Source organism: Gallus gallus, chromosome 23 (genome assembly GCF_016699485.2).
Source record: "Gallus gallus isolate bGalGal1 chromosome 23, bGalGal1.mat.broiler.GRCg7b, whole genome shotgun sequence".
Lineage (NCBI taxonomy): Eukaryota > Metazoa > Chordata > Aves > Galliformes > Phasianidae > Gallus > Gallus gallus.
In genome coordinates, this window is record NC_052554.1 from 5,318,821 (window position 1) to 5,331,423 (window position 12,603).

The 12,603-nt window shown below is 65.0% G+C and overlaps 2 protein-coding genes across 3 annotated transcripts; one reads left to right on the plus strand and one right to left on the minus strand.

Annotated features, from left to right (window-relative positions):
* The first annotated feature begins 106 nt into the window (after positions 1 to 106).
* TINAGL1 (tubulointerstitial nephritis antigen like 1) lies at positions 107 to 8,813 on the plus strand. Of its 2 annotated transcripts, none has more exons than XM_025143069.3 (12): positions 107 to 243; positions 2,393 to 2,718; positions 3,081 to 3,144; positions 4,568 to 4,660; positions 4,759 to 4,873; positions 5,644 to 5,767; positions 5,869 to 6,019; positions 6,392 to 6,575; positions 6,788 to 6,833; positions 7,202 to 7,325; positions 7,730 to 7,775; positions 7,909 to 8,813. In XM_025143069.3, the coding sequence occupies exons 2-12, from the start codon at positions 2,412 to 2,414 to the stop codon at positions 8,047 to 8,049; spliced, it is 1,395 nt and encodes a 464-aa protein (XP_024998837.2). In that variant the 5' UTR covers positions 107 to 243; positions 2,393 to 2,411; the 3' UTR covers positions 8,050 to 8,813. The 2 variants fall into 2 exon arrangements, with proteins under 2 accessions (XP_024998837.2, XP_428202.4); XM_428202.8 differs by lacking the exon at positions 107 to 243 and adding an exon at positions 1,748 to 1,799.
* A 1,579-nt stretch (positions 8,814 to 10,392) lies between these two features.
* On the minus strand, positions 10,393 to 12,555 carry PEF1 (penta-EF-hand domain containing 1). Its single transcript, XM_417792.8, has 5 exons — positions 12,498 to 12,555; positions 12,259 to 12,379; positions 12,024 to 12,179; positions 11,710 to 11,853; positions 10,393 to 11,083 (listed from the first exon to the last, which is right to left on the minus strand). Exons 1-5 carry the CDS (start codon positions 12,516 to 12,518, stop codon positions 10,854 to 10,856), a joined length of 672 nt encoding a protein of 223 aa, XP_417792.1. The 5' UTR covers positions 12,519 to 12,555; the 3' UTR covers positions 10,393 to 10,853.
* Between the last annotated feature and the right edge of the window lie 48 nt (positions 12,556 to 12,603).

The window sequence follows — 12,603 nt, forward strand, 5'->3', positions numbered from 1 at the left end:
CCTGCTTTCTGCCCCCGCTCTCCCGAGAGGTGGCACTCCATCCCCACCGCGGCACCCAGCGCTCCTCCCCCGCCCCCCGCTGTGCTGGGCCCCCACCCCCCCCTCCAGCCACTGCCCCACCTCCCACCTCGGCCGGCAGGGGGCTGTGCTTTCCCAAGGGGTGCTGCGACCTCAAATGCTGCGACCCCAAATGGTGCGTCCCCAAAAGGGCACGGCACGGCTATAGCCCCGGCAGCGTTCCAGGCGAGATACGGGTGCGAGCCCCCCCCCTCCCAAAGCTGCAGCCCCAGCCCCCCCAGGAGGGTGGCAAAGCCTTCTCCCCCGCCCCATATGTCACGACCCTTTGGGCACGGCTCCCCCCGCCCGCGGTGTCCCGGCACCGCCCTTTGCCGGGAGGAAGCCGGACTCTCGGCCGCTCCTTCGCCATTTCCTGGCTGCGCCTTCGCCAACAGCCGACCCCGCAACAGCCACGCAGCGACGGGGCGACCGCTGCCGCTCCCCCCCCCCCCCCCCCCCCCCCCCCCCCCCCCCCCCCCCAGGAGCAGCCGGGCTGCGGGGGGCTGCATCGGGACGGGGTCTTTGGGTGGCCCCGCTGAGCGCTCGGGCTGTGGGGCGCAATCCCCGGGGAACCCCCACCTGCTGGAGCTGCAGCTCCGGCTGCTGTACCTCCGGGGCTGCTTTGAAGGGAGAGCCAGGTCGGGGCGAGCCGGAAAACCCCGTCCTGCTCTGCCCTGCTCTGCTCCCAGCTGGCAGCACCGCGTCTCGAAGGGGGGGGGATGGAAGAGGGGGGATCCGTATCACTCCTTGTGCCCGCACGGGGCTGTGGCCCTGCGAATGTGGCCCTGCGTCCTGCCGGCCACCGGGGGCACCTGCGGGAGGAGCGTGGGGCTGCGGGTGCTGCTGCCCCTATTGCTGCGGGGGGGGGGGGGGGAGCAGAGGGGGGGATACAGAGCAGATGAGGCGATGTTCCTCGTCCTTCTCACGGAGGCTTCGCTCTGTCCCTGGGGGGTCCCGGAGAATTGGTGACTCACTTCGAATTCCTGTCCGTGTGCCTGCAGACAGCCGGGCTCCGGGCCGGACCCAATTCCTTCCTGCGGCTCTCGGCAGCCCAAGGCCGCGTGCTCAGGAAAAAGCTCTTCGGGGAGCAGCGCGCTGCCCGCGGGGGGGTGGGGGGGGGTTCTTGTAGGACCCCCTTCGGGTGCCCGGAGCACCGCCGGGAGTCCCGCTGTCTCCGTCGGACGCCGGGAGCACCTTCGGGGAATCCCTCGGCAGCACCGGGGCCGCTCCTCTGGGTCAGACCTCCCCGGGAGGATCCGGAGCGCAGCGGGCGGGGGGTGTCGGGGCTGCCTGTACTGACCCTCAGCGTGCGCCCCAGCAGCGGGACAGCCGTGTTCCTCCGCGGCAGATACAGCTCTGGGCACGGGGACGCACACACGGCCCCCTCCTCTCTCCACCTCGTGCTGATGGGTCGGGGGGCCCCCACCTTGTGACAGACGGGTCGGGGTGCGCAGAGCTTCTGTAGGGCGCTCTCTTTGGCCCCAGCATTCCGAGGGTCCCCCCCCACCCCCGGCAGAACTCGGGATCTCCGCAGGGACAGGAGAAGGGGCTCTGGGGGCGGCAGCACCGAACTCATTCGGCGCGGGGTGGTGCAGCGCGGCCCGGCCCCTACCCCGGGATACCCCCGGCACCTCCCCGTGCCCCCCCCCCCCCCGGGGCGCGGCTATAAGGGAGCGGCGGGGCTAGAGAAGGCACTCGGAAGCGGCGTCGGCGGCGGGGAGCGGTGCACGGCGGGGCGGCAGGTATGGGGCGGGGAAAGGTGTGCTCCGGGTGTGCCCCTTCGGTTCCATTTGGGGTCACCTTGAACTCCCCATGGGTTCTCCTTGGGTTCCGGGGGCCGCGTTCCTCTCCCTTTCTCTGACAGCCGTGGGCTGAGATCGGGGAACTCATCGCAGCGATGGTACCGCCGAACCCCCGCCCCCGGGCAACCGCTCCCGATCCGGTTCCCCCACGGGGCACAGCCCCTGCTCGGCATGGGTGTACCCACGCAGCCCCTCCGCAGTGGGCTGAGGTCGCCCCGTCCCGCGTGGGCTCTGCTTCGGGAGGAGGGGGCGAGCTGTGCGTGGGCGCGGGGCCGTGGGGCCGTACGGGGAGTGGGAGCCGGGCAGGGAGGGGTGTCACAGAGCGGCTGAGGACCTCCGCTCCGGAGCTGCGTGGGCGCTCCGTTAAGGAGTTGGGCGGGGGATGAGGAATGCGAAGGATTTGCGCGTCACCTGGAGCGGAGGTCCCAACCCCTCCACCGGCTCAGAGCTTCCCCCGAAGCGCCCCCCGCGCCCGGCACGAGGCAACCCCAGGGAGCTCGGGGTCCCCACGCACACGACGCCATCCCATACAGCGGCTGCGGCTCCGGGGACATGGCCAACACCGCGCTCGTGCCCTGGGTGCTGCTCTGGCTGCTGGCGGCGGTGGGTTCGGCCGCCCGGGCACGGACGCGCCGGGAGTTATCCCCGGGTTTGTACGAGCACGGCGTGTTCGATGCCGGCGGGTCCTACTGCCAACGCGGGGACGTCTGCTGCCGCGGGCGCGACGACGGCTGCACCGTGCCCTACCTCGACACCATCTGCTACTGCGACCTCTTCTGCAACCGCACCGTCTCCGACTGCTGCCCCGACTTCTGGGAGTACTGCCTGGGCATCCCGGCCCCGTTCCCGAAAGCGCCAGGTGAGGCGGAACCCCCCCGGGGCGGCGGCGGAGCGGTGCGCGGCTGCGGGATGCGATGCGCGCGTCCGGACGGCGGCAGAGCGCGCAGCCGCAGGAACTCGTGGGACCCCCGGAGCCGCTCTGTGTGGGGCAGAACGGGGCCGGGTGCCGCTCCGGTCGTGTCTGGGGCACGGCGTCCCCGACTTCACCCCGTGGGCAGCGGGGGCGGGATGGGAAGGAGGGGGGAACAGCGGCGGCCCCCCCGTGCAGCACAAGGCTCTCTCAGAAGTCCCCGCAGAGCGGAGCTCCGGGTATCAGTGGCCCCTTTATCCCGGCCCGGCCCTGCGGTTAACCCTCCCCGTGCCCACGTCTCTTCCTCCCAGGCTGTGCTCGCTCCGGTCGCACCTATCCCAGCGGGGCCACGTACCGGGACAACTGCAACCTGTGGTGAGTGCCCCCGTGCTGCACCGGGCGCATAACGCGGGCACCCTGACCCCAGCCGGGGTGGGAGTGGGGCTGCGCGGGGTGCCGGGGGCTGATGCAAGTTGCCTTCGCTATGGCATATTTGGGGTTTCTGTGCCCACACCCAGCCTGCCCCGGCTTGATGGGACGAGCATGCCCCGTCCTGCTCCAGGTGGGGATGCGGCCCCACGCAGCTCAGCGCTGCATGCCGGCAGCTCGCTGTTTGCACTGGGGTTGGCTCCAACGTGGCACTGTGGGCACGCTGGGATGGGGAGCATGGAACCTGCAGCTGGGGAGCACGGCAGCAGAGCCGCGCTGGTGGCAAATCCAATGCTCCACCTGGAGCTGTGCACCGGGGTGTGTGGATGCGCCTGTGTGCCCAAGCAGCCTCATACAGCACTGCAGGAAGAGCGCAGCCCTCCCCGAGCCACCACCGCCCCTCTGGGCACATGGGAGTGGGGGGTGGGACTGCGGCCCCCCGTGCTCAGAGGAGCGGTCTCTGTGCCAGGAAAGCATCCCTGCTGCTCCCCACATCTTCTTCCCCCGCACTTGGAATGCAGAGAGCAATTCCTGCTGTGCTTCGCCCCGACCTGCAGCGGTTGTGTGGGGGGAAAATGTGAAGCGTGGGAGATGCAGAGGGGGTGTGGGGTGTGGGGAGATGCTGTAGGAGTGCAGCCTGGCTTTGCCCCGGATATACCCCCAGCAGCTGGGCTGCTCAGAGCCCGTGCCCAAGGAGTTAACAGCAAGCAGCCGGGTCACCAGAGCTGTGGCCAAGCAGGGCAGCGAGGGGTGAAGGGCTCGGGAAGCGTCTTACGGGGTTTTTCCATTGCCTCACAGCGCCTGGGGAGAGCAGATATCGGGGGATTCACACTGCGTGCTCCAAATGGGGCCTTTGGATTTGTCCCCTGTGTGGGGATGTGGGGCTGGAGGGAATGGCTGGGATGTGGGGTGGCTCCTGGGAGGGGGCGATGCTGGGAATTGGGGTCTGGGTGGTGCTCTGACCCCAATGGGGTGGTTGAGATGGGGTTGGGGAGCGGTGAGCGGGGCTGCTCTGCCCACAGCTTGGCTCCATAAAAGGGAATGGCGTGCCGGGAGCTCACACCGCGGGCAGCGGGGCCGGATGCCGAGCATTGCTGGGAATGTGGGGGGAGCACGGCTGGAGGCTCCCCATGGGGACACCCCTCCCCTCCAGCCCGGTCCCCCATGGGCTGTGCAAAGCTCCCTGCTCGGGGCAGCACAGCCCCTCCCCAGCCTCGCCTCCAATCTCCGCTGATGGATGCAGCCCTGGTGGGTTTTCGGCTCATTTCTGTCCTATGCCCTCAGGGCTGCTGCAGGGACTGGGCAGGTGTTGGGGGTCCCAATTCCTGGGGTTGTTACTCCCCGCCTGCTGACCGTGTCCTCCCCACAGCACCTGCAGCCCTGGAGGGCAGTGGCAGTGCGAGGAGCACGCGTGCCTCATGGACGGGGACCTCATCGATGCCGTCAATAGGGGAAATTACGGGTAAGGGCTGTAAGTGACTTAAGGGATGGAGTGGAGCAGGGGTGCTTCACCCCTCCGTGCTTTGCAGGTGTGCCAACACCATTCCATGCCCTGCGCAGGTGGAGAGCAGCCAACTATAGCCAGTTTTGGGGCATGACGCTGGAGGACGGGATGCGCTACCGCCTGGGCACCTTCCGGCCACCCCCCACCGTCATGAACATGAATGAGATGCACGTGAGTGGGACCCCACAGATCCCATAACCCCCAGCCCCAAAGCCACTGTGCCGGGCGGGTTCTGCGGGCTGCCCCGCTCTTTGGAGACAGCAGCTCAGCACATTCCCCCTCGCAATCCCTGCACTGCCAGTGTTGTTTTTGCCCCGTCCCTCCTTGCTGGGTTCCCATCGGAAAGCCGGCCCCATAGCTGCTGAGTCGGCAGAGCCATGTGAGCGGGATGCCCTCGGGCTGCAGCCAGAGCCGGCCCCATGGGGAACCTTCTGCTGACCCCATAGAAGACTCTGTGGGGCACCCACGGTGACATCTCAGTGGGACTGTGTGGCTCTGTCCCGTGCCGTGCCCAGAACTTGAAGTCCACCAGCGCTGGGTGGCCCCAAAGGGTGCTCCATGGGGACAGGATGAGCCGAGCGCATGGCGCACACCCATGGCCACGGCCTTGACCTGCAGCGAGGTTTAATTTTAGCTGTGACCTCCGCAGAAGGGCTGTGCTGAACGTGGCCCCCAAGCGGAAACGCCGGGCGTGAGTCAGCCCCGGCAGCAGGGACACAATGAGGACCCCCACCGCCCCCGTTGACACCCATGGCCGGATGCTCAGCGCTGGAGGTGCTGTTGCTGAGCCTAAATTGGGCAGAGGTTGAGAAAGACGGCTCCTCAGAGCGGCACCCACATCCCGGCAGTGGTGTCTGTGGTGGGGTTGGGGTGCACTGCATGGTGTGAGAGCTCCGGGGATGCCTTGGATGTCCCCACACTATGAGGCTGTGCTCCCACAGATGGCCATGGACTCCAACGAGGTTCTGCCCCGCCACTTTGATGCAGCCACCAAATGGCCCGGGATGATCCACGAGCCCCTGGACCAGGGCAACTGCGCCGGCTCCTGGGCCTTCTCCACGGCAGGTGAGACACAGTGGGATGGGGATGGGGGCTGGACTGGGGGGGGGGGTGGGATGGGACCCCAGGGGGCTGCCAGCATCCCTGACTGCTATGCTCATCCCCAGCCGTCGCCTCCGACCGCATCTCCATCCATTCCATGGGGCACATGACGCCCTCCCTGTCGCCCCAAAACCTCCTGTCCTGTGACACGCGCAACCAGCGGGGCTGCAGCGGGGGCCGTCTGGATGGAGCCTGGTGGTACCTGCGCAGGAGGGGGTGAGCAGGGAGGGGGGGGATGGCAGCGGTGGTGGAAAGGCAAAGGGCGGGGAGGGGTGATGGGGATAGCGATGGTGGTAGCAACGGGGACGGGGAGGGGGTGGTTGGACGGTGATGGGATGGGGGTGGCGATGACAGCAGGACGGGATGGCAGAGGGGTGGGGTGGCAATAAGGGATGGGAAGGTGAAGGAACGGGTACGGTGATGGCAATTAGGTGTGATGTGGGGATAGTGATGGTTATGGGATGGCGGTGGGATGCTGATGGAGATGGGAATGGGTTGGTGAAGGGAAAAAGACAGGAATGAGGACAGAAATGAGGACAGAGACGTGTCCGGGTCTCCCATTGCCTCCTCACCCCGTCCCTTGCACAGGGTGGTGACAGATGAGTGCTACCCCTTCACCAGCCAGGACAGCCAGCCCGCCGCACAGCCCTGCATGATGCACAGCCGCTCCACAGGCCGGGGCAAGCGGCAGGCCACAGCACGCTGCCCCAACCCCCAGACCCACGCCAACGACATCTACCAGTCCACCCCCGCCTACCGCCTGGCCCCCAGCGTGAGCACCCCTGGGGCTGCGGGTGGTTGTGGCAAAAGCCAAGCGGGGAGGGGGGGGAAATAGCAGGGGAGGGATGTGATGCTGAGGTGGGGTGGGGGGCTGCCCCTGCATGGCAGAGGAGGGGTGGGGTCACCCTGCTGACGTCCCTGGGGTGCTGTGGGGCGGCAGGTGAGGATCCCAGCCTTTGGTACCAGCTGGTTCTGTGCTTGCAGGAGAAGGAGATCATGAAGGAGCTGATGGAGAACGGCCCTGTGCAAGGTAGGGAGCTGCTGGGGGGGCACTGCAAAGGTGGGATCTGTGCCCTGAGGGTGCCCTGAGCTGAGAGGGGACGGGGGGGGGGGGAGAGGTGCTGCTGGGACTGCTCAGGACCTGCCCCCCCCTGCTGCTGCTTAATGCTTAACGCAGCCGCAGGGAGCTGCCCGCTGGCACCTGTTGCTCATTAACTTCTCAGAGCTAATCTCTGTCTCGGCAGTTGGTTTTATTTGATTTTATTTTCTTAATCCTCCTCCCTCGTGCAGCTGAGCCCTGTCCCATGTCCCCAGCACAGCCCCGCGTCCTCTGTGCTCACACCCTCTGCTCGGGGGGAGGCAGAGCTGAGCACCCACCCCCTATCCCCAACCCCACAGCCATCCTGGAGGTGCACGAGGACTTCTTCCTGTACAAGAGTGGGATCTATCGGCACACAGCGGTGGCTGAGGGGAAGGGGCCGAAGCACCAACAGCATGGCACACACTCAGTGAAAATCACAGGGTAGGGGGGGGGGGGGGGGGGGGGGGGGGGGGGGGGGGGGGGGGGGGGGGGCAGAGCAGCACTCATGGCTGGAGAAATGCTTCCTTCGGGGGAGGAAAGGCGTCCACCTTCCTCCGGGCAGGGAGAGGAAGCGGGGAGGGAAGGAGGCTGCTGGGCTGCACTGCAAACAGTGGGGCTGCTGCCGTGAGCGGTGTGAGCGCCCCATGCCCAGCAATGGGGCTGGGATGGGGGACGGAAGCACAGCCCCGTTTGCCGGCGTCCCAGAGGGGGTTCTGGAAGGTGCTGGAGCTGGGAATGGGTTTCACAGCCCTCCCCAGGGGGTGGGGGGAAATGTGTGCTCTGGGATCCCCCCGTGCATCCCCATGGGGTGCCCGCAGTCTCTGCTCACTGCCCTCCTGCTGCAGGTGGGGGGAGGAGCAGCTGCCCGATGGCCAGGTCCAAAAGTACTGGGTGAGTAGCGGTGTGATGAGCTCAGCAGGGCTCAGCCTCAGGCGTAGGGGGGCTGCAGCCCGGGGAGGGTCTGAACACCGGTGCTGGGGAGGGGGATGGGGGGGTTGGTCCTTTCTGAGTGCTCCCATTGCAGACTGCAGCCAACTCGTGGGGCAGAGCGTGGGGTGAGGACGGGCATTTCCGCATCGCACGCGGCGTCAACGAGTGTGAGGTGGAGAGCTTCGTGGTGGGCGTGTGGGGCCGGGTCAGCGTGGAGGACATGCCCCACAAGTGAGCGCCCCACAAGTGAGCGCCCCGGCACCGCAGACCCCACGGAGCTGTCCTTGTCCCTGCCCTGCCCTGCGGTCCCCCCCCCGGCCCCATCTCCAGCGGGGGCACCCCAGGTCGGACCCCTCGTGCCGCCGGGTGCTGACGCAGCAGCCGGGTGCAGTGGGCCGTGCATGGGGCGTGGGGCCGGGCCGGGGGGCATCGCAGTGCCTGTGGGACGGAGGATTTACTCACTAATCCAGCCCGGGCTCAGCCGGCTTTGTTGGCAGCCGGGGGCTCTTCAAAGGCAGCCACCCCTACGCCGGGCGTCTGAGCCCCCCCCGGTCATGTACGTAGGGCAGCAGGTGCTGTAGGACCCCCCCAGGTGCAGCACAGCTCCTGCAGAGCCCTCTGTCTGCCCCCGTGGAGCTGGAGGGGGTAAAATGCTACAGCACTGGGCTGCATCCGAGTGCCCAGCGATGGAGGAGCCCAGGGCTGGGTGCTACCAGCTAGGGATGGGGTCTCTGCGGCTCCCTCCCGCCCGTCCCCATGGTGCTAAGGCCCCGGGGCAGGGAAACAGCCCCTACAACCAGCCCTGGGGTCCCCAGACCCCCCCCGTGTCCCCACCCCTGCCGTGGGGCCACAGGAGGGACCAGAGTTGCCACACAGCCTCACCTAATCTGCACCCCCACCCCCCACTCTGTCCCCACCAGGCTGTACTTTTAAGACCCTTTTTTGTATTTATTTTGCTTTTTATTATTTGTAAATAAAACTCCTGGAAGTCTCCTCCTCCTCCTTCCCCTGCAGTGCTGCTCCTTCTCACACCGCTGGGTGTGGGCGCGTGGCCCCGCTGCCCTCAGAGCCCCATCCTTATGAGAACAGGCTGAGCCCCCCCATCCCCGGAGCGGGGTCAGCACCTGGAAGGGCTGCGCAGGGCCGATAAGGACCACATTGTCTGCTTTCCTGTTTTGCCGGCACGGTGTGACCTCGGCCATGGGCTGCAGGGGCTGCGGGCAGGCGCAGATGTACGGCCACCACGGCGTCCCCGTGCTGGGAAAAGGGGGTGTGAGGCTCTGGGAGAGGGGATGCCAGGAGGGTTTGGTTTGGGGAGGGCAGCAGCAGCCCCAGGGGGGAGGTGGGGGCTGTCCCCACCCTCATTGCATGCCATTCTGTACCCACATCACAGAATGATAGGAGGCGGAAAGGACCTCTGCAGATCAGCTCCTCCATCCCCCAGCTAAGGCAGGTTCACCTACATCAGTATTAACAGCATTGGCCCTTTAAAAGTAGTTTAAAAACGTTTTTTTAATAACCATTTGCAATGCGGAAACGTCACGGCCTGAGGTCCTTTGTGCAGCTCAGAGTTGCACAAATAAACTTGCAATCAAACCTTTCTTTTTCGCCTTTAAAAGCGCAGTTGCAGCCCTGCGCTCAGCCATTGGGCTCCCAGCTCTGTGCCCACATCCACCCCCTGCCCATATCCCTACCTGTATCCACACCTTCACTCACACCATTGAGTGCTCAGCTCGGGGGGGGGACAGGGATGCTGCACCCCTTCTGCTCAGCACCCAAACGTGGCACCCACGGAGCTGTACTGTGCCCTGAGCTGACAGGGAGCACAGCAGACCCTCAGCACTGCGCTGTCTCCTTGGCTGAACACTTTCTATCTGCATTTTCTGCTTTACTGTTCTCTCCTTTTGGCTCTGAGCTCTGACTGCACCCCCACACGGAGTGGGGCGGCACCTTGTGGCTGCAGCCTGCCCTACACCCAACGTATGCATCACCCTATATAAACACACACACCCCTACGTAAACATCTGTCCCTACACACGGATATTCACACATAAATGCAGACACACAAACGTATCCAGGCAGGAGGTGTGTATGCTCACACACACAGCCTGCTGTGTGCCTGCTGCCAGCTGGCCAGAGCTGCAGCCTTGTCTGAACCAGCACAAAAGTCAGCTCCAAAAATAGAGCAGAAATGGCTTTTACTCACCAGAATACAACTACAAATATTTTTGGAATTGTTATTGGTACTCAGAAAGTCCCACCTGGGGCCGGAGCTGAGAAAAATAAGAGTTTTGTTATTGCTCCTCAAAGCACCAGATCATGTTTTAACTCCTTCGTACAAAATCCTCCACCCCCACAAAAGAAACAGCTGGCACAGAACATTCAGTGCGCTTCTCATGAAGGCCAATTAAATAATAACTACACAAACATCGTATCTGAGAACCACAGGGAAGGGAAAAAAAGAAAACCAAACCTTTTCAGTGTTGGCCTTCACTTTTGTGGCCGTATCTCAGGAGGAGAATGACAGCATTTTATTCCCTGAGCCACGCAGCCATCGCCCCACAGACCAGCCAGGAAATGGTGCCAGGGGTCTTTTATTAGAGCTACAAAAAGAAGCTGTAAACTGTTTCCAAGCTTGGCTTCCACAGGCAGAAAGAAATCAGTACAGACATTGGCAATGAGGGACCTAATCGTGCCTGTGAGCAGCACGAGGTGGCCCCGGGGTTTGGTACGCTTCTGTGGCTGGCAGGGGAAGATCCAGGAGCTCCCAGAGGCACGGCCCCATCCCCAGAGCCACGGCAGAGAACCACAGCATGGCACAGGCTCACTCCTGGTTTGGTTGTCACACGCTGTGGCACAGCCCTGGGGGCAGAGCCACGCTGCAGCACAGAGGCACCCACTGCCATCCAGTGGGGACGAGGAATAGGAGCAGGGAGCTGCCAGCAGGGCTCGGGGCCCTGTGCTCCTGCCTGCAGCATGGGGCCCCGGGGGGCACAGCGAGGGACAAGGACAGCCACCACTCCCCCTTGGCCTCAGACGTCACAACATGCGTGTCATGACCATGGTGAGGAAGTCCTCGTAGCCGAGCCGCACGTTGCCCACCATCCCCGTGTCCTTCTCACGGAAGGCGTCCGTCAGGCTCTGCAGCTGCATGCAGATGTGGATGAAGCGGTCGAGCTGGATGCTGGGGTTGGAGGACCTCTGGGCATAACGGGACAGCAGCAGTTGGCTGAACTGAGGGCTCAGGTTGTAGCCCATCTGGGAGAATGCTGGGAGTGAGAAACGCACAGATTAATCTGAGAAGGGCGACAATGCCCTCCCCCCGATGTGTTCCTGAAGGTCTTTTGCTGGTGGCTGAGCACAGGCAATGTTCTTGAGAGGGAGGAACCAAATCCAGGCAGGAATTCCAGACATTCTTCCCCTCTATCTGACGCACACACCCAAGAGCTCCTCCCAGAACACAGGGCTTAGTCACATCCCATTGGGAAGGGCAACAAAAGAGGGTTTTCCCTAAGGAAGTTCACACAGCAGCTGATTCAGTGTGATGCAGGGGACACCTGGAAGCTCAGAGAGAACATCAGGAATGGGGCTGGGGAGTGAAGGGGAGGCCACTGGATTGGCTATTAGGAAGAGAATCTCCTCTGAAAGAGGAATCAAGCATTGGCACGGGCTGCGCAGTGGTGGAGTCACCATCCCCGGGGGAGTTCACAACATGTGGACATGTGGCTCTGAGGGATGTGGTTTAGTGGCACAGAGGTGATGGGGCTGGCGGTTGAACTGGATGATCTTAGAGACCTTTTCCAACCTTAACGATTCTATGCTGGGCTGCAAATTACCACCAAGCGGGCAGTGCTCCCTGGGGAACTCAGGTGTGGTGCCTCTGCCCCTCACCCACCTTGCTGGAGCTCACTGAAGCTGATGGAGCCCGACTGGTCCCTGTCGTACTGCTGGAAGAGGTTCTTCCACTGCTGGATGAAGCGCAGCAGAGCTGCGAAGCCGTACACATCTATGCGTCCCGACCTGGTCCTGTCAAACATGTCTGGGAGGAGGGCAGAAGGGCACACGCAGGCAGTGAGGAGGAAGCACAGACCCTCCTTGGGAGCCCAGGACTGCACCTCGGCTCCAGCGCTCTCCCTCGGTGTGCCCGCACGGCGCAGCCCCCGGGGGCGGTGTGGAGCGGCAGCCCCGAGGGGAGCGGCCCCTACTCACTGATCATCAGCAGGCAGGTCTCGTCGTTGAACGCCGACCAGTTGGAGTTGAGCAGCGCCTGTTTCAGCTCCTTCACCGAGATGTAACCGCTGCGGTCAGCGTCCACCGCCTGGAACCAGGAGAAGGCCTCGGGGTCCACCCCCTGGGGGGCACCGCCTGCGGAGAAACGGCACCGGCGGCTCCGGCTCCAGCCCAGCGCGTGGCCTTCTCCCCCTCAGCACCGCTCCCCGCTCACCTCCGGGAGCGGCTCCTCCGTACGGTCCCGCCGGGGGCGCTCCGTAGGGCTGCCCGGGGGCCGCGCCGCCGCCGTAAGGACCTCCGGAGTAGGGCCCGGCCTGGCCCGCGCCGGGATAGCCCTGCGGATGGGAGCAGAGCTCGGTCAGGGAGCGAGCAGCGCCGGGCCCAACCCGGCCTCGATCCTCCCCAGCCCACCCTCGGACCCCCGCGCTATACAGCACCGCCCCCCGACCGCACCTGCCCCGGGAACCCCGCCATGGCTCCGCTTCCGGCACCGCTTTCGCCCCCGCTCTCCTCTCTTCCGGTAGTCACGGGCGTCTCCCCCTCCTATTGGTCGAGCCCC